Raw genomic sequence first — 21662 nt, 5'->3', positions numbered from 1 at the left:
TGCGGGAGACGAAGGTTCCACCCCTGGGTCAGGAAGATCTCCTGGAGGAAGGCATGGAAACCCATCCCAGGATTCTTGCCCAGGAAATCCCAAGGACAGAGGAGCCTGGAGGGCTGCAGTCTGTGGGGTCGCAAAAACTCAGACACGACTTGGCACACACACACACACACACACTGTAACCCTATGAATTTGAATTTAATCAATTCTAATTCAGTCAATCCTATGATAACCAATTATATCACATGAGCAAGCAGAGGTTCAGAAATCATATAATTTGAATAATGATAAAATGTGTGGATACAGAGTTTCTGTTTGGGAAGATGAAAAAGTCCTGGAGATAGATGGTCATGTTGGTTGCATGATGATATGAATGTCCAGAACGCCACTGAAATGTATACTTTAAAATGGCTAAAATGAAACTCTATGCTCATTAAATAGCAACTCTCCTTTGGAGGTATAGAGTTTCAGTTTTACAAGATGAGAAAGTTCTATAAATTTGCTTCACAACAATGGAAATGTACTTCACACAACTGAACTGTACACTTAAAAATGGTTAAGACATTATATTTCATGTATGTGGGGGGGTGGTTATCATAATAATGAAAAAACTTTTTAAAAATGGTTAAAATGGTACATTTTGGGTCATGTACATCTTACCACAATTTTTTAAAAGTTCTTTGTGGTCTATAGAAACTGAAAGTAGGTTAGTGGTTTCCCAATACTGGGAGAGAGGCGGGGTATTGTACAGTGAGTGATAGTGGGTAATAGGGTTTTTTGGGGGGTTGGGGGTTTTTTAAGTTCTGAAATTAGATTGTGGTGATGGTTGAGTGACTGTGGAGATATAATTAAAAACATAGAATTATACACTTTAGATGGTAAATGTATGAGTATGTCAATTATATCTCAATACAGTTGGGATTTTTCAAGCATTGAGAAGGATTAGAGGGGTCCTAAGTTCGTGGAGGAATAAGATGGAGAGACCACTTTCTCCCCCACAAATTCATGGAAAGAAATTCTACAAAACAACTTCTGAACACTGGCAGAGGACATCAGCCACCCAGAAAGGCAGCCCATTGTTTTTGAAAGGAGATAGGCCAAAAAAAAAAAGACAAAGAGAGAGACAAAACAGTTAGGGACAGAGACCCATCCCGGGAAGGGAGTCTTAGGAGAAGTTTCCAAACACCAGGAAACCCTCTCACTGCCAGGTCTGTGGGGAGTTTTGGAATCTCAGAGGGCAACATAACCAGCAGGAAAAAATAAATAAATAAAACCCACAGATGATGTGCCTAATGGCAACTCCCAGCAGAAAAGTAGCCCAGACACCCTCGTCTGCCACCAGCAAGCAGGGGCTGGACAGGGAGGCGTGGGCTGCATTTTTTAGGGTAAGGACTGGGCCTGAATGCCCAGAGGGAAATCTGAGGGAGCTAATGTGAGATAGCAACACAAACTGTGTGATAGCCAGAGAGAGAGAGAACTATCCCGTGAAAAGCCCTAACCTAGGAGAAGGCAATGGCAACCCACTCCAGTACTCTTGCCTGGAAAATCCCATGGACAGAGGAGCCTGGTAGGCTGCAGTCCATGGGGTCATTAAGAGTCGGACACGACTGAGCAACTTCACTTTCACTTTTCACTTTCATGCATTGGAGAAGGAAATGGCAACCCACTCCAGTGTTCTTGCCTGGAGAATCCCAGAGACGGAGGAGCCTGGTGGGCTGCCGTCTATGGGGTCGCACAGAGCTGGACACGACTGAAGCGACTTAGCAGCAGCAGCAGCAGCAGGGCACTGCTGGCCTGCTCTCAGAACAAAGGACTGAGCGAATACCAGAGGAGAGCTAGCCTGCTGCGGACCGGCCCATCCCCCGCCAGAGGCAGGGAGGCAGGCGGGGGGGCACCCAGAGCCGGAAAGGGGCAATCTTGGCCCCAGAGATGGCATCCTCTACCAAACTGTGAGAAAGCTCCCAGTTGCTAACCAAAACCTGGGATTCTGGACGGTTGACATGTGCCGGCAGGGTCGCAGCCAGAGATAAGCTCCCCAGAAGAGACACACAGCACACCTGAGAAGGCGCGCCCACTGCGCACCCAGAAAACCAAGCAGCTGGGATGGGGTAGGCGATAAAATGCATCCCCCACCTGAAGAGACTGCGCTTGCCAAGCACCTGGTTGCCTGAGCTGCTCGGACCTGGGAACGGCACAAAACACAGGCCCAGCAGAGTCTGCGCCTTTGTGAAGTACCCAAGAACCTGAACCTGAGCGGCTTAGACCTGGGAAGTGCACGCAACCCAAGGTCCACCTTAGAAAGTTCCCTTGCAGAGCAACCTGGAGACTGAGCAGTGTAGACTGGGAAAGCATACACGCCATGAGCGGGGCAAACCCAGTGTGGCCCAGACACTGCGAGCACTCCCCATACACGCCAGTGATATTTGTTTGCAGTGTTCCTCCCTCCCCACAGCACACCTGAACAAATGAGCCTAAATAAGTGACCACCTTTGCCCCTTTGTGTCAGGGCAGAAATTAGACATTGAAGAGACCTGAAAACAGAAGAAGCCAAAATAAACAGAGGGAACTGCTTTGGAAGTGACAGGTGCAACAGATTAAAACCCTGTAGTTACAACCAAATACATTGAAAGGGGCCTATAAATCTTGAGAAGTTTAAGATGGAACAATGAACTATCTGAAACTGAACTGACCCCATACTGCCCACAACAGCTCCAGAGAAATTCTTAGATATACTTTTACTATTAACATTTTTTTAATTTAAATTTTTTTCTTATTTTTAAGTCCTCAATTAATCCTTTAATTTTCATTTTTACAACCTACAAACTCCAGTACTTTGGCCACCTCATGTGAAGAGTTAACTCATTGGAAAAGACTCTGATCCTGGGAGGGATTGGGGGCAGGAGGAGAAGGGGACAACAGAGGATGAGATGGCTGGATGGCATCACTGACTCGATGGACGTGAGTCTGGGTGAACTCCAGGAGTTGGTGATGGACAGGGAGGCCTGGCATGCTGTGATTCACGGAGTCTCAAAGAGTCGGACACAACTGAGTGACTGAACTGAACTGAACTGAACTACTACCTTGCAAAAAAAAAAAAAAAAAACTATTTTTAAAGCAAACTTCATATATATTTTTTATAATTTTGTGATTTTATTTTGTTTTTTTAATAGTGTATTTTTGAGAGTCTAACCTCTACTCTAGATTTTTAACCTTTGCTTTTTGGTATTTGTTATCAATTTTGTACCTTTAAGAATCCAATCTTCAGTACCCATTTTTACTTAGGAGTGTGATTACTGGCTTGATTACTCTCTCCCCCTTCTGATTTTCCTTTTTCTCCCCCAGGTCACCTCTATCTCCTCCCTCCCCCTTCTCTTCTCTACCGAACTCTGTGAATCTCTTTGTGTGTTCCAGGCTGTGGAGAACACTTAGGGAACTGATTACTGGCTAGATCTCTCTCTCTCTCCTTTTGATTCCCCCTTTTCTCCTCCTGGTCACCTCTATCTCCTTCCCTCTTTTCCTCTCTATGTAACTCCATGAACCTCTCTGAGGGTTCCAGACTGTGGAGAGCACATAGGGAATTGATTACTGGCTAGATTGCTCTCCCACGTTTTTGATTCCCCCTCTTCTCCTCCTGGTCACCTCTATCTCCCTACTCCCTCTTCTCTTCTCCATGTAACTCTATGAGCCTCTCTGGGTGTCCCTAACTGTGGAGAATCTTTTCACCATTAACCTAGATGTTTTATCATCAGTGCTGTATGGATGAAGAAGTCTTGAGGCTACTGTAAGAATAAGACTGAAAACCAGAAGCAGGAGGCTTAAGTCCAAAGCCTGAGAACACCAGAGAACTCCTGACTCCATGGAACATTAATTGATAAGAACTCATCCAAAAGCCTCCATACCTACTGAAACCAAGCACCAACAAGAGCCAACAAGTTCCAGAGCAAGACATATCATGCAAATTCTCCACCAATGCAGAAACATAGCCCTGAGCTTCAATATACAGGCTGCCCAAAGTCACACCAAACCCATAGACATCTCATAGTGGCTGTACTAGTTTGCATTCCCACCAACAGTGTAAGAGGGTTCCCTTTTCTCCCTGGGGCAATGCTCTCTCTCCAGCATTTATTGCTTGTAGACTTTTGGATCGCAGCCATTCTGACTGGCGTGAAATAGTACCTCATAGAGGTTTTGATTTGCATTTCTCTGATAATGAGTGGTGTTGAGCATCTTTTCATGTGTTTGTTAGCCATCTGTATGTCTTCTTTGGAGAAATGTCTATTTAGTTCTTTGGCCCATTTTTTGATTGGGTCATTTATTTTTCTGGAGTTGAGCTGTAGGAGTTGCTTGTATATTTTTGAGATTAGTTGTTTGTCAGTTGCTTCATTTGATATTATTTTCTCCCATTCTGAAGGCTGCCTTTTCACCTTGCTAATAGTTTCCTTTGTTGTGCAGAAGCTTTCAAGTTTAATTAGGTCCCATTTGTTTATTTTTGCTTTTATTTCCCATACTCTAGGAGGTGGGTCATAGAGGATCCTGCTGTGATGTATGTCGGAGATTGTTTTGCCTATGTTCTCCTCTAGGAGTTTTATAGTTTCTGGTCTTATGTTTAGATCTTTAATCCATTTTGAGTTTATTTTTGTGTATGGTGTTAAAAAGTGTTCTAGTTTCATTCTTTCACAAGTGGTTGACCAGTTTTCCCAACACCACTTGTTAAAGAGATTGTCTTTAATTCATTGTATATTCTTGCCTCCTTTGTCAAAGATAAGGTGTCCATATGTGTGTGGATTTATCTCTGGGCTTTCTATTTTGTTCCACTGATCTATATTTCTGTCTTTGTGCCAGTACCATACTGTCTTGATGACTGTGGCTTTGTAGTAGAGCCTGAAGTCAGGTAGGTTGATTCCTCCAGTTCCATTCTTCTTTCTTAAGATAGCTTTGGCTATTCGAAGTTTTTTGTATTTCCATACAAATTGTGAAATTATTTGTTCTAGCTCTGTGAAGAATACCGTTGGTAGCTTGATAGGGATTGCATTGAATCTATAAATTGCTTCGGGTAGTATACTCATTTTCACTATATTGATTCTTCCAATCCATGAACATGGTATAGTTCTCCATCTATTAGTGTCCTCTTTGATTTCTTTCACCAGTGTTTTATAGTTTTCTATATATAGGTCTTTAGTTTCTTTAGGTAGATATATTCCTAAGTATTTTATTCTTTCCATTGCAATCGTGAATGGAATTGTTTCCCCCACTGCTGGGCATACACACTGAGGAAACCAGAAGGGAAAGAGACACGTGTACCCCAATGTTCATCGCAGCACTGTTTATAATAGCCAGGACATGGAAGCAACCTACATGTCCATCAGCAGATGAATAGGTAAGAAAGCTGTGGTACATATACACAATGGAGTATTACTCAGCCATTAAAAAGAATACATTTGAAGCAGTTCTAATGAGGTGGATGAAACTGGAGCCTATTATACAGAGTGAAGTAAGCCAGAAAGAAAAACACCAATACAGTATACTAACGCATATATATGGAATTTAGAAAGATGGTAACAATAACCCTGTGTACAAGACAGCAAAAGAGACACTGATGTATAGATCAGTCTTATGGACTCTGTGGGAGAGGGAGAGGGTGGGAAGATTTGGGAGAATGGCATAGAAACATGTATAATATCATGTATGAAATGAGTCGCCAGTCCAGGTTCAATACACGATACTGGATGCTTGGGGCTGGTGCACTGGGATGACCCAGAGGGAGGGTATGGGGAGGGAGGAGGGAGGAGGGTTCAGGATGGGGAACACAGGTATACCTGTGGCGGATTCATTTCAATATTTGGCAAAACTAATACAATATTGTAAAGTTTAAAAATAAAATAAAATTTTTTTAAAAAAATTAAAAAAAAATAAATGAAGCAGACAGGAAAAAAGAAAAAAGAATTAAAAGAAATGAGGACAACCTCAGAGACCTCTGGGACAACATTTGAATCATAGGAGTCCCAGAAGAAGAAGACAAAAAGAAAGGCCATGAGAAAATACTTGAGGAGATAATAGTTGAAAACTTCCTTAAAATGGGGAAGGAAATAGTCACCCAAGTCCAAGAAACCCAGAGAGTCCCAAACAGGATAAACCCAAGGCAAAACACCTCAAGACACATATTAATCAAATTAACAAAGATCAAACACAAAGAACAAATATTAAAAGCATCAAGGGAAAAACAACAAATAACATACAAGGGGATTCCCATAAGGATAACACCTCATCTTTCAATAGAAACTCTTCAGGCCAGAGGGAATGGCAGGACATACTTAAAGTGATGAAAGAGAAAAACCTACAACCCAGACGACTGTACCCAGCAAGAATCTCTTTCAAATATGAGGTTCGATGCAGGATACAGGATGCTTGGGACTGGTGCACTGGGATGACCCAGAGGAATGGTACAGGGAGGGATGTGGGAGCGGGGTTCAGGATGGGGAACACGTGTACACCCATGGTGGATTCATGTTTATGTATGGCAAAACCAATACAATATTATAAAGTAAAAAATAATAATACTAATAAATAAATGATAAATGGTTAAAAAAAATATGATGGAGAAATCAAAAGCTTTACAGACAAGCAAACGCTGAGAGAATTCAGCACCACCAAACCAGCTTGTCAACAAATGCTAAAGGATGTTCTCTAGACAGAAAACACAGAAAGGGTGTATAAATTCGAACCCAAAACAACAAAGTAAATGGCAACGGGATCATACTTACCAATAATTACCTTAAATGTAATGGGTTGTATGCCCCAACCAAAAGACAAAAGACTGGCTGAATGGATACAAAAATAAGACCCTTATATATGCTGTCTACAGAGACCAACCTCAAACCAAGGGACACATACAGACTGAATGTGAAGGGCTGGAGAAAGATATTTCACACAAATGGAGACCAAAATAAAGCAAGAGTAGCAATACTCATATCAGATAAAATAGACTTTAAAGTAAAGGCTATGAAAAGAGACAAAGAAGGACACTACATAATGATCCAAGGATCAATCCAAGAAGAAGATATAACAATTATAAATATATATGCACCCAACATAAGAGCACCACAATATGTAAGGCAAATGCTAACAAGTACACAAGGGGAAATTCACAATAACACAATAACAGTGAGAGACTTTAATACCTCACTCACACCTATGGATAGAGCAACTAAATGGAAAATTAACAAGGAAACACAAACTTTAGATGATACAATGGACCAGTTAGACCTAACTGATACCTATAGGGCATTTCACCCCAAAACAATGAATTTCACCTTTTTCTCAAGTGCACATGGAACCTTCTCCAGGATAGATCACATCCTGGGCCGTAAGTCTAATCTTGGTAAATTCAAAAAGTTGAAATCATTCCAAACATCTTTTCTGACCACAATGCAGTAAGATTAGATGTCAATTACAGGGGAAAAAAACTATTAAAAATTCCAACATATGGAGGCTATATAACACACTTCTGAGTAAACAAAAAATCACAGGAGAAATCAAAATATGTATAGAAATGAGTGAAAACACAACAACCCAAAACCTATGGGACACTGGAAAAGCAGTGCTAAGGGGAAGGTTCATAGCAATACAGGCTTACCTCAAGAAACAAGAAAAAAGTCATATAAATAACCAAACTCTACACCTAAAGCAACTAGAAAAGGAAGAAATAACGAACCCCAGGGTTAGTAGAAGCAAAGAAATCTTAATAATTAGGGCAGAAATAAATGCAAAAGAAACAAAATGATACATGCATCCCAATGTTCATAGCCGCACTACTTACAACAACCAGGACATAGAAGCAACCCAAGTGCGCATCAAAAGATGATTGGATTAAGAAGATGGGGTATATACACGTACAATGGAATACTTCAGTTCAGTTCAGTCGCTCAGTCATGTCCGACTCTTTGCAACCCCATGAATTGCAGCACGCCAGGCCTCCCTGTCCATCACCAACTACCGGAGTTCACTCAAACTCATGTCCATCGAGTCAGTGATGCCATCCAGCCATCTCATCCTCTGTCGTCCCCTTCTCTTCCTTCCTCCAATCCTTCCCAGCATCAGAGTCTTTTCCAATGAGTCAACTCTTTGCATGAGGTGGCCAAAGTACTGGAGTTTCAGCTTTACAATCATTCCTTCCAAAGAACACCCAGGACTGATCTCCTTTAGAATGGACTGGTTGGATCTCCTTGCAGTACAAGGGACTCTCAAGAGTCTTCTCCAGCACCATAGTTCAAAAGCATCAATTCTTCCGTGCTCAGCTTTCTTCACAGTCCAACTCTCACATCCATACATGACTACTGGAAAAACCATAGCCTTGACTAGACAGACCTTTGTTGGCATAGTAATGTCTCTGCTTTTCAATATGCTATCTAGCTTGGTCATAACTTTCCTTCCAAGGAGTAAGCGTCTTTTAATTTCATGGCTACAATCACCATCTGCAGTGATTTTGGAGCCCAAAAAAATAAAGTCTGACACTGTTTCCACTGTTTCCCCATCTATTTCCCATGAAGTGATGGGACCAGATGCCATGATCTTCGTTTTCTGAATGTTGAGCTTTAACACAACTTTTTCACTCTCCTCTTTCTCTTTCATCAAGAGGCTTTTGAGTTCCTTTTCAGTTTCTGCCATAAGGGTGGTGTCATCTGCATATCTGAGGTTATTGATATTTCTCCCAGCAATCTTGATTCCAGCTTGTGCTTCTTCCAGCCCAGCATTTCTCATGATGTACTCTGCATATAAGTTAAATAAGCAGGGTGACAATATACAGCCTTGACGTACTCCTTTTCCTATTTGGAACCAGTCTGTTGTTCCATGTCCAGTTCTAACTGTTGCTTCCTGACCTGCATATAGGTTTCTCAAGAGGTAGGTCAGGTAGTCTGGTATTTCCATCTCTTTTAGAATTTTCCACAGTTTATCGTGATCCACACAGTCAAAGGCTTTGGCATAGTCAATAAAGCAGAAATAGATGTTTTTCTGGAACTCTCTTGCATTTTTGATGATCCAGCGGATGTTGGCAATTTGATCTCTGGTTCCTCTGCCTTTTCTAAAACCAGCTTGAACATCTCTACTCAGCCATAAAAAGGAATGAAATTCTGCCTTGTGCAGCGGTATAGATGGACCTCAAGGGCATTATGCTTCGTAAGATCAGTCAGACAGAGAAAGATAAACACTGTATGACATCACTTATATGTAGACTAAAAAATAATATAAATGAATGTATAAGCAAAACAGAAGCAGACTCACAGATAATAGAAAATAAACTTGTGGTTTCCAAATGGGAGAGGAAAGTGGGTAGTCACAAATTAGGGATATGGGAGTAAGGGATACAAACTAATCCCTAATTTGTGACTACCCACTTTCCTCTCCCATTTGGAAACCACAAGTTTATTTTCTATTATCTGTGAGTCTGCTTCTGTTTTGCTTATACATTCATTTATATTATTTTTTAGTCTACATATCAGTGATGTCATACAGTGTTTATCTTTCTCATTTGGCAAAACTAATACAATATTGTTAAGTTTAAAAATAAAATAAAATTTAAAAAATAAATAAAACAAATACAAATTAGAAACTATTGTATATAGGGTGGATAAACAACAAGGTCCTATTGTATAGTACAGGGAAAATATATTCAATATCCTGTAATAAACCATAATGGAAAATAATATAAAAAAAAGAATAGACTATATAGCACAGGGAATTATGGTCATTATCTTGTAATAAATTATTATGGACTATAATCACTGCTATATGCCTGAAACTAATAGAATATTGCAAATCCACTATGCTGCTGCTGCTAAGTCGCTTCAATCGTGTCTGACTCTGTGACCCCATAGACAGCAGCCCACTAGACTCCTCTGTCCCTGGGATTCTCCAGGCAAGAATACTGGAGTGGGTTGCCATTTCCTTCACTATACTTCAATTAAATAACTTATTTATTTAAAAATTATTTAGACCCTTAAAAAAAGAACAACGGACACATTTTGCATTTAAAATATATTAATGTACTTAATATTTTAATATTCTGCTTTATAGAAGGCTAAAGGAATGTCATTATGTAAAAAATATATTTTTGCTTAAAATAGTATTTTATTAAAACATTGTAATAAACCTGAAGAAGACAGTTTTATCATTTTATTCTTTTTTTTTTTTTTAGTTTTTTTTAATTTGTTACAATATTGCTTCTGTTCCATATTTTGGTTTTTTGACCATGTGGCATGTGGCATGGATCATAGCTCCCTGACCAGGGATGGAATCCACATCCTCCATGTCAGAATGTGATGTCCCAACCACTGAGCCACCAGAGAAGTCCCTCTATCACTCTGATGAAACCAATTAACATCCCAGCACATGAATGCTGGACACAGAGGAGCCAAAGTCAAACACATATTTTTAAAATGACTTTAAGGGTTTTGCTCTGTACACTGCCCTATGCCTTCCCTGGGCATAAAGTCCCCATTTCAAAATTTACCAGTTGACCTAGAAATGAGTTTCTGCCAGGAACCAGACCATGGTCAGAGGCTCTAGTTAGAAACCACAGATACACTCAGATGCATCATGGGAACTACGTCTTTTCCTTACTGCCAATGGCCAGAGGTAGAGGAAGACCTTTGAATCATCAGTAAACAAGTCGGTGTGAAAGCCTCTGGGCGACTGCTCCCGAGCTTCACTCACCACATCCTGAGCATCCCCCTGGCCCGCGGGGCTCCATCTCCACCCAGCTGTCCACATTTACCAGGCAGAATCTGAGTGATGCCTTCCATACTTGCTGTCTTTCTTGTCCTTGGTGAGTTCTCGCGTGGAAGAGAGCTGGAATTGAGGGGTCTAGCACGGATAGGGCAACATATCTCATCATTCCTGTCTTCCAGGGCTGGGTCTGAGCCAGAGGAGCAGCACCCAGAAGCGTAAGTCCTTCCTTCAAAGCCCCCAAGTTAGGTTCAGCCACTGTATCTGCTTGAGAACAGCTAGAGGAAAGGCCAGGGACTCTGACTGGCTAGGAAGGCTCACGGCCAGCAGTTGGGTGGATGGTAGGCTGGAAAGGGGGCTTTCTTGGGAACTCCCGCCTCTGATTCCCTTCCAGAGATGCTCTCAAAACCTGCCATCTGGGTCAGACCCAGTTTCATGATCCCAAAGGGAAGATCGGCTACCATCGGGTGTCGGGGAGCTGGCGAGGCCATGGAATACCAACTGCATTTTGAGGGGGGCCTTTCTGCCTTGGAGAGACCGAAGTCATCCCCAGTGATGAACTGGGTGAAGTTCCCCATCCCAGCCATGACCTCTCACACCGCAGGGCAATACAGGTGCTCCTACCGAAGTGGGGAGCTCTGGTCAGAGCTCAGCGACCCTCTGGAGCTGGTGGTAACAGGTAACTGTCCCATGGTTCAGCTATAGGTCATTTCATCAACCTGAGTCCTCCAGAAAGTCCTCACTTGCTCGTCTCCCTCCATCTCTCCCAAGCCTTGCTCAGATATTAGTTTGTCTCGGGGGCAATGCAGGGGGTTGGTTAATGCCTATGGGGTTATCTTTAGAGAACTGTCTCTATGTCCTAGAAGCAGATTGGTCTTCAGTTCTTCAGAAAAGAGACTCTAAGATGGATGTTTGTGCCCAGAGGGAATCACCATGGAGTGTCCTTAAAAACAGCACCTGTGATAAGTGAGGGGCACAGGCCCTCACTGCTCACAGAAAGGGTAGTTGAACAGCAGTGCAACTCTAAGGGAGACCTCAGGGACTTCCCTGGTGGTCAGTCCAGTGGTTAAGATTCCATGTTTCCAATGCATGCGATGAGAGTTCAATCCCTGGACAGGGGACTAAGATCCTGCATGCCATGTGGTATGGCCAAAATTTTTTAAAAAATAAAAAATTTAAGTACAGAGACTTCAACTGAACAAGTGTGGAACTCTGGACCTGGCTGGCCTTTCAGCGTAGTCTTGAGGCTAGAAGCTCTGTGTTCCTATCAGGCAGGGATTGGATGAGAACCACTCCTAGGGAGATTCCAGACAAATAGTCTTGCTTTTGTGGTTCTTGAGTTCTAGCAGAAGACAGACTATGAGTCAAAGTCAGGAAATTCAAATCAGCTACACAGCATGTGAGGGTGAAATGGCAGTATGGAAAAAGCAAGGTAATTAGGATTGAGGTGGCCAGGTAATCTTGGGTCAGGTGGTTCCCTTCCATTGAGGGATGTGGGTCTCAAGTTTAAGTCAGTATCAGAGTCACCTCTGGACTTGCAGAAGCGCAGATGACTTTAGTAAACCCACATTCATGTAAGCAATATTCACAACAGACAAAAGGTAGAAACAAGTTTGCCTGCCAGTGAATGAATGGATGAAGAAAATGTGGTCTATTCATACAACTGAACATTATTCAGCCTTAAAAAGGAAGGAAATCCTGACACTTGGTAACTTGAGGATGTTATATTGAGTGAAATAAGCCCACCATCAAAGGATCAATAAGTGTACATTCCACTTAAATGGGGTACTTAAAATAGTCAAATTCAAAGGCAAAAAGTAGAATGGTGGTTGCCAGGGTCTGGGGAAAGGGGAAATGAAAAGTTAATGTTTAATGTATAGAGTTTCAGTTTTGCATGATGAAAAGCATTCTGGGGATTAACAGGGATGACAATTGTACAACAATGTGGATGTACTTAATATCATGGGATTATACAATTTAAAATAGTTAAGGTGGTAAATTTATGTATATTTTACTACAACTAAAAGTAGCAATGAGGTTTTAAAGATTTTTTTTTTAATGTGGACCATTTTTAAAGTCTTCTCTGAATGTGTTAAAATACTGCTTTGGGTTTTATGTTTTGGATTTTTGGCCACCACGAGGCATATGGGATTTAGCTCCCCAGCCAGGAATAGAACCTGCACCCTCCTGCACTGGAAGGCGGAGTCTCAACCACTGGACCACCAGGGAAGTCCCGCCAAAAAGATTTTAAAACACAGGTGGCTGCCCCTCCCCCAAGTTTCTGATGCAATAGTTCGGGGATAGAGCCTGGAAATTTGCATTTCTAACAAGCTTCCCCAAGATGCTGACATTGCTGGTCCCAAGGACCAAATGCTGAGGACCATTGATGTAGGAAAATTCCCAGAAAGAGATTCCTCTTAACTCTCTTGGCAGCTGGTGGAGGGACTGTCTCAGTCTTGAAGGGAGAATTCAGGGAGGGTGTGTCCATGACCAAGACAAATCTAGGAAATAGAAGAAGAGACCAAGATTCCAAGCAGTGATATCCTGGCCCTAAGGACTAGAGGGATGCTAGGAGATGCAGCAAGCAGGATACAAATGCTCTGTACTGGGATTTCCCTGGTGATCCATTGGTGAAGACTCCACCCTTCAAGTGGAAAGGTTTTGGGTTCGATCCCTGTTGGGAGAACTCTGATCCCATGTGGCACGTGGCCAAAAAAAAAAAAAGATGCTCTTAACCTACTCACCACCTTCTCTCACAGGACTGTATGATACACCCACGCTCTCAGTTGAACCCAGGTCTGAGGTGACCTCAGGAGAGAATGTGACCTTCCATTGCCAGCTGGCAACAGCTACAAGCACGTTCTTCCTGCTCAAAAAGGGACGATCCAGCCGCCCCCAGCTCAGATACGGGAACCTGCGGGCAGAGTTCCACCTGGGCCCTGTGACCCCAGCACATGGAGGGACATACAGATGCTTTGGCTCCTACAACAACCATGCATGGTCTTTCCCCAGCAAGCCTGTGAAGCTCCTGGTCAAAGGTGAGGACCTCCCCCTCAATTTTGCCCCATGTCCTTTCTGGATCTCTAAGTGACCACCAAACAGCGATGAGGATGGCAGCAGAGAGGCAGGTGGGGCGATGCAGAGAAGGTGCTTTGCACCAGTGCTCTCATCCACATCTATTCCCAGAGATCCAGGAGCTAGCAAGAGCATGAGGACCATTGCCACAGAGATGGAGGATGGAGGATCGGGGATGGGGGAGGGAATAGGTGGGAAGACCAGACCCCTTGATCTTCTTGTCTCCAGTGCCAGGAGATGCCGGGGACACCACCTTCGCACCCACTGAGCACACCTCTTCTGGTGAGTAACAGATACTTCTAAACTCAGGGGAAGGACTCAAAGCCTCCCAACCACACTAAAAAGCTGGCATTCGTTCACAATATCCCTTGAGTGCACAGAGCAAGCCATGAACTGCATTTCTGTCAGCCAACCAGACGAAGACCCTTGCTTGGATGGCACTCGTAACCTATAGTCAGAGTCGTTGCTGTTCAGTCACTTAGTCAGGTCCAACCTGACTGCAACCCCATGGACTGCAGCGTGCCAGGCTTCCCTGTCCTTCACCATCTCCCAGATTTGCTCAGATTTGTGTCCATGGAGTCGGTGAAGCCATCCAGCCATCTCATCCTCTGGCGTCCCCTTCTCTTTCTGCCCTCAACCTTTCCAAGCATCAGGGAACTCTTAGTTGGGACAAACAGGATCTGGTTCCCCTACCAGGGATCAAACTCAGGCCCCCTGCACTGGGAGCATGGAATCTTAGTCACTGGACCACCAGGGAAGTCCCTCACACCATCTCTTTTCCTCACTTTCTTTACTCTCTGCAGACTACTGGGACTCCTACGAGTTAACCACAGGGACCCAATCGCAGAAAGGTAAGCTGGCAGCAGGGGCTGTGGGCCCTTAGTAAAGGGGAGAGAGATGGGGTGAGGTGGTCTTGGTAGCTCCCCATGAGCAATCACTCTGTTCTTCTGACCCAGACCATCTCCTCTGGAATCACATGATCCAGAATCTCATCCGGCTTGGCCTGGCTGTCCTGGTCCTAGTGGCCCTCATGGGGTTCCTGCTTGAAGACTGGCTTCACAGGAGAAAGTCTCAAGAGAGAGCCCATAGGGCTTCACATCGGGGGTGCAGGAGAAGGCTCCGAGCACAGAGAGCCCTGGAAACATGATCAAGAGACCCAGCAGCCGCAGGTGGAGCTGAAAGTGGCCCCAATCTTGGGCTGTGGGAGCTCCGTGTGGAACCCATGGAGGAAGGGAGTTGCTGCAGAGAACTAAGGGAGGACTGCGTGCAGTTGGGCAGGAGGAAGATGAAGACGGCACGTTTCTCCTGCAGACCAAGCCTGTTGTCTCTTCCAGGTTCAAAGGACTCTTGTGCTTCCTTCCTGCAAGCCAAATTTTCAACCACCCCCATCTTTCCTGAAAACAGCTTTAACATCACAGCCATGGGAATATTTCCTTCTTCCTTTTGTCTTTATCCTTACTTCTTTTTATAAATTTATCTAATTTTAACTGAAAGATAATTGCTTTACAATGTTGTGATAGTTTCTGTCATACATCAACATGAATCAGCCATAGGTATACATAAGTCCCCTCCTTTTTGAACCTCCCTCCCACCTCCCACTCCTCTAGGTAGTCACAGAGCACCATATTGAGCTCCTTGCATCATACAGCAAATTACGACTGGGGATCTCTTATACACATGGTAGTCACATTTCGGTGCTGCTCTCTCAGTTCGTCCCACCCTCTCCTTCCCCTGCTGTGTTCACATGTCCATTGTGTCTGCATCTCTATTCCTGCCCTGCAAATAGGCTCACCAGTACCATTTTTTCTAGATTCTGTATATATGCTTTACTATATGAAATTTGTCTTTTTCTGACTTATTTCTCTGTATAACAGGCTCTAGGCTCATCCATCTCATTAGAACTGACTCAAATTCATTCCTTTTTATGGCTGAGTAGTATTCCTTTGTATATATGTACCAAAACTTCTTTATCCATTCATCTGTCGACAGACATCTAGGTTGCTTCCACATCCTGGCTATTTATCCCTCTTTATTCTTTGCTGTCTCTGCAGATGAGAGACATTCAAAATATTTAACCACCAGTACAGAAAATGCATATTTATCAATAGGATTAAGAGCTAAAGAGGTAACAACCCAGTAGCGAAGTCCCACCCATTGCTATTGTAGATGAACAATGACAGGTGTGATATGAAAAGGATACATTTGGGGCAACATCCACAGACTTCAGAGAACCTTTGTCATCCCAAACTAAAAGTGTTTTTAAATTTTTAATTGAAATATTTTTGACATAGAACTCTCTGTAGGTTTAAGGCATTTAATCTGTTGATCTGATACATTAATCTATTGTGAAACAATTGCCATTATAGTGTTAGCCAACACCTCTCTCACATCAACATTTCTTTTTTGTGCTTGGAATAATTAAGATCTGGTCTGTTAGCAAGTTTTATGATTATCATGTGACACTGTGGTGTATCATTACCGTACTGATCATTAGGGCTCCAGAACTTACTCATCTACTAGTTTGTTCCCTTAAATGTCATCTCTCCATTTCCTCCACCCACCAGTCTTTAGTAACCACCATTCTGCTCTCTGTTTCTACAAGCTTGGCTTTGTTTTTAGATTCCAACTTTAAGTGATATCACACAGTATTTGTCTTTCTCTGATCTATTTCACTTAGCATAATGCTGTCAAGGTCCATCCTTATTGTAAAAAAAAAATGGGAAGATTCCTTTCTTTCTCATTTTTACTAAATATATCTTTATGTTGGACCATAAAGAAGGCTGAGCACTGAAGAACTGATGCTTTCTAATTGTGGTTTTGGAGAAGATGCTTGAGAATCCCTTGGACAGCAAGGACTTTAGGATCAAACCAATCAATCCTAAAGGAAATCAATCCCAAATATTCATTGGAAGGACTGAGGCTGAAGCTGAAGCTCCAATACTTTGGCAACCTGATGCAAAAGCTGACTCATTGCAAAAGACCCTGATGCTGGGGAAGATTGAAGGCAAAAGGATAAGCAGAGAATGAGATGGTTGGATGGCATCACTGACTCAGTGGACATGAATTTGAGCAAACTCCAGGAGATAGTGGAGGACAGAGTAGCCTGGCATGCTACAGTCCATGGGGCCACAGATTTACAGATGACGTAGCGACTGAACAATCCCAACAAAATCTATATTTTTAAGGGGGCGCATTCATCACTCCAGCCCAGGACCAGTGTAACCCATCTTCACTTCTCAAGGCGCCCATGTGCTTGGAGATCCGTTTCTGCCGGTTGATGCTGGTCTCATGGAGATCAGGAAAGGTGAGCTTTGAAGACTGAGAGGGCATCTCATTCTCCTCCCTCAGCTCAGCCTCTCTTCCTTCTTTGTTTACCCCCAGTTTCTTCCATTTTCCCAATTACAACAATAAGACAGGATCTCCGGTCTGCCTTTCCTGTCTACTTTCTTCATCCCATCTCATACAACAGGTGCGCTGCAGAATCAGGAGGCAGGGAGAAAGGACGGAATTTGAGCTCCATGAACATCTGTGTTCCTGAGGCAAACTATGTCCTTTCTGTTTTCACCTTCCATTGGCCAAAAGGAGGGGTTGATAACTCCTTCTCAGTAATGCATAAGCTCATGATATCATTCTACAGATTTTTTTTTTTTAATTTTAATGTGGACCACTTTTAAGTCTTTATTGAATTTGTTACCATATTGCTTCTGTCTTATGTTTTTTATTTTTTGGCCTCAAGGCATGTGGGATGTTAGCTCCCTGACCCGGGACCGAACCTACACCCCCAGCTTTAGAAGGTGATGCCTTAACCAGGGAAGTCCTCATTCTAGGAATTTATCAGCGCTCCACAGTATTACATCACCATCAGTACCAGAGTTCTCTCACCCTGAGTCAGGAACAGGAACAAAATCTTCAGAGCATGGATATGATCTTTCGGAGAAGGTCCACCCCCTTCCACTCTTCCTGGTCTGTAGATGGGGTGACTGATCGCCCTGACACATCACCCACCTGGGCAAGGCTATACTCTACCCCTTCAGGCTCAGTCCTCAACCACTAGAAACTGGTTCTCACCCCTCACTTCCTCTGAAGCTGTTTTTGTAACCTAATAAATTTCCTGGAACTCTCAGTGGACACCTCTCAGCCCTTATCTTTGCTCTTCTGTTAATTATATATGACCACTTCCTCCTTGAAAAAATCACCTCACTGGCTTTCTCTGACCCCTCCTCCTACTCACTCGGACTCTCCCTACACCACTGGGTTTGGGGGGCTCTCCATGGCCAGAGTTTTGAGGTTCTATGGCGGACTTAGTGTTTCTCTGGACACAAGTCTGGGTTGACTTCATTTAACACCACGGTTTTGATTTCTCTACAATCAGATGCCAAAATCTGTTTCTCTTCTGATTACAGTCACATTGGTGTGGGTAGGGGTGGGGATGGGGAAGTGGGGGGCGGGTAGTTAGGGCCTCAATATGTATATTTGAGGGGGACATAATTTAGCCCATAGCAGGGACTGTCCTGAGCTTGGTGTTGAGCAGCACCCCTGGCCTCTATCCACTATCTACCCAGACCACCACCCACCTAACCTATTACAACCAGAAAACCTCCATGAGCTGAGTCGAGTGTGCATGTGTGCTCAGTCGTGGCCAACTCTTTGTGACCCCATCGACTGGAGCACACCAGGCTCCTCCTTCCATGGGATTTTCTGGCAAAAATACTGGAGTTAGTTGCCATTTCCTTCTCCCCAGGGGATCTTCTTAACCCAGGGATCGAACCTGTATCTCCTGCATCTCCTGCATTGGCAGGTAGGTTCTTTATCACCATGCCACATGGGAGAAGTCTCCATGAACATTGCCAAATGTCCCCCTGAGGACAAACTGAGGAACTACCCGGTTAAGAACCCCTGGCTTGGAAGGATATAAATAGGGGTGATGGAAGAACGTGGCTGTGATGGGGGAGGGACCTCCATGAGATCCAGTGGTCAGCTAGGTGAGAATGTGTTGACTGTGCTGAGAAGGATGGCCACGTGAAACACTGAAGCGCCTCCCGGACCCTCACCCCCCAGGCAGAAACCACCAGAGGTGCAGGGCTCGAGGCAGAGGAGTGACAGAACACCCTGCATGACTGGGACAGAGCGAGCCAGGGGAAACCCGACTGAAAGGTGAGCCCAGGGGTCTTTATTTTTCATTCTGGTTGCACTGGGTCTTCACTGTGGCACAGGGGCTCTTTGTTATGGCTCGCAGGCATCTCCAAGTGTGGAGCACGGGCTCTAGGGTGCGCAGGCTTAGTTGCCCTGTGGCATGGGGATCTCAGTCCCCCAACCAAGGGTCAAACCCACATCCCCTGCATTGGAGGGCAGTTTCTTAACATGCTTAACACCACCAGAGAAGGACCCAGAAGCGACTTTTGAACCCCAGATTTGCCGTTTGCCATCACCTTGTGCAAAACGAGAGTTAAATAATTATAACTTCAGAGGAGGGACTCGCCTTCCCAAACCTGGATCTCCTGGCTCACACACAGAGCCCTGGAAGAGAGCCCTGGTGAGGTGAACCCCAAAGTCAAGAGTTTGCCTCCACTTCGAGGCATCAAGGGGCTCCCACCTTCTCTCTGGGACTCACTAAGGCTCAGCAGGAGGGTGAGAGGAGGAGACATGATTCTGGAACCATCCCGGTCCTCTGGCCCCAGCAGAGCTGAGCTACAATGGGACTGAGGCTGAGGGGGAGGGGTCCAGGAGAGGAACCAGATGGAGAGGGAGAAGCCCATGTAATACCATGAGGCTGAGGTTTTTAACGCCTGTGGAAGGAAGAGTCACGCCCCCACTTAGATCTCTACCCAACCGGGGACCCGTGGGAGGTGCGACATCCTGAAGACAACGCTCAGTCTCCATCTGCTGTGGGGTTTTCAACCTCTGGGTGATGACTGTTGTGGGGCTGTGGTGTGTGCTGTAGAAGGTTTCACAGCACCCTTGGTCTGTGCCCAAGAGAAGCTCAAAGCAGAGCCAGTTGTGACCTCCCACCAAAATCCAGAGTAGTCAAATTCGTAGAGACAAAGTAGATGAATCAGTATAGGGTTTCCTTTTGGGGAGATGTAGACGTCAAGGCTATGGTTTTTCCAGTAGTCATGTATGGATGTGAGAGTTGGACTATAAAGAAAGCTGAGCGCCAAAAAATTGATGCTTTTGAACTGTGGTGTTGAAGTCTCTTGAGAGTCCCTTGGACAGCAAGGAGATCCAACCAGTCCATTCTAAAGGAAATCATTCCTGAGTGTTCATTGGAAGGACTGATGCTGAAGCTGAAACTTCAATCCTTTAGCCACCTGATGCAAAGAACTGACTCATTTGAAAAGACCCTGAGGTTGGGAAAGATTGAAGGCAGAAGGAGAAGGAGATGACAGAGGATGAGATGGTTGGAAGGCATCACCAACTCAACGGACATGAGTTTGAGTAAACTCCAGGAGTTGGTGATGGACAGGAAGGCCTGGTGTGCTGCAGTCCATGGGTTTGCAAAGAGTCAGACACGACTGTGCAACTGAACTGAACTGAGACATTCTGGAACTAGATGGTGGTGATGGTCACAATGGTGTGAACACCCTGAATGCTGCTCAGAGCGAGCTCCGCCCCTGGCAAAGGTCTTGAGGAAGGAGGCCTGGCATACGCAAAGGCAGGATCAAGCCTCAGGAGTCTCCCTGGAAATTCTCGAGCATCTACCCCCAAAACCAGAGTCTGCCTACTTTCTGCTTTGTGCTTTCACCTACACCTCTGACTTAACGGGGGGCTGTCCCCCACTACCTCTCTCTGAAAAAAGAGTTAGCTTACAGCTCCAGTTAAAAATTCCTGGGTGTGACAGTGTTTCAACCTACAAACTCCTTTGGAAGTCCTCTAGCCTGCCTGAATAGGTTTTTCCGGCCACATGTGATTGCTCAGAGCCTCCCAACTGTGAGAGGCAGGAGATGTTCTAAACTGTCTAAATACAGATTCCTTTGAGCAGTTAAAAGATTGATTAGAAATTGTATTGGTGAAGGGATTTTCACTTGTTGGGCCAATGTTTGCTGCTAAGTTTCCATATCCCTTACCTGCTGTGTCCCTGGCAGTGTATTGATTAATATAATTGGTGTAAATAGTAGCTTTAATGTTTGTAACCTGGGACCCTTGAGTTAATTCTTTTTCTTGTTATAGCCCACCACACCTTTGCTCTGTAGAAATGCAACTTTATCTAATGCTTTTGGAGGGTGGCTCCTGACCAGTCACCTTTAGAGAAAAATAAGTTTTCTGAAGAAAGGGTCTTAAAATGTTAACAGGCCTCCAGGCCAGAAGATGATGCAAATCACCTAAGCTTTTGCATATGATAAGTTTGCAGGAAGAAAGCCTGGCTTGCTGCATGACTCTACCCCTTCCCCCATTATCTTCTCTGCATAACTTAAGGTATAAAAACTACTTTGGAAAATAAAGTGCGGGCCTTGTTCACTGAAACTTGGTCTCCCCATGTCGTTCTTTCTCTCACCTTCTGGCTGAATTATTCAGCCTCTTTTCTCCACTGAATTTCCTCACTGAGCTATCCTTATTTCAGCCTCTTTTCTTCACTGAATTTTCCTACTGAGCTATCCTCATCCTATTACTCTTTATATCTTTGATAAATATTTAAATATATAGGTCGCCTATGCCATCTCTCCTTCGAATACCCTGGATCAGCCGGGGCTGGACCCCGGCAGAATGCCACTCAACTGTGTACTTTAAGATGATGAAAATGGTAATGTTGATGTGATGTGCATTGCCCCACAATGTTTTAAGTCTCCAGACCTTGCCAGATTGGGGTGGGGGCATGGCAAAATCAGGCTTAGTTGAGGACCACTGTCTTATTCTATAGCAATGAATGGCTA

At 44.0% G+C, this 21662-nt stretch overlaps 1 protein-coding gene across 4 annotated transcripts; it reads left to right on the top strand.

Moving 5' to 3' along the window:
- Positions 1-16: 16 nt before the first annotated feature.
- Positions 17-21255, top strand: LOC133231104 (natural cytotoxicity triggering receptor 1). 4 transcript variants are annotated; one of them, XM_061389349.1, is made up of 9 exons: positions 17-10819; positions 10902-10937; positions 11114-11398; positions 13479-13757; positions 14023-14076; positions 14598-14645; positions 16980-17098; positions 18536-18592; positions 18853-21255. In XM_061389349.1, exons 1-9 carry the CDS (start codon positions 10786-10788, stop codon positions 18892-18894), a joined length of 954 nt encoding a protein of 317 aa, XP_061245333.1. In that variant the 5' UTR covers positions 17-10785; the 3' UTR covers positions 18895-21255. The 4 variants fall into 4 exon arrangements, with proteins under 4 accessions (XP_061245333.1, XP_061245332.1, XP_061245335.1 ...); XM_061389348.1 differs by having other exon boundaries at positions 18536-21255; XM_061389351.1 differs by lacking the exons at positions 18536-18592; positions 18853-21255 and having other exon boundaries at positions 15129-17068.
- Positions 21256-21662: the final 407 nt, after the last annotated feature.

The sequence above is a fragment of the Bos javanicus genome, chromosome 18, assembly GCF_032452875.1.
Source record: "Bos javanicus breed banteng chromosome 18, ARS-OSU_banteng_1.0, whole genome shotgun sequence".
Lineage (NCBI taxonomy): Eukaryota > Metazoa > Chordata > Mammalia > Artiodactyla > Bovidae > Bos > Bos javanicus.
Note: the sequence above shows the minus strand (reverse complement) of the source record. Positions and strands in the feature narration are given on the sequence as shown.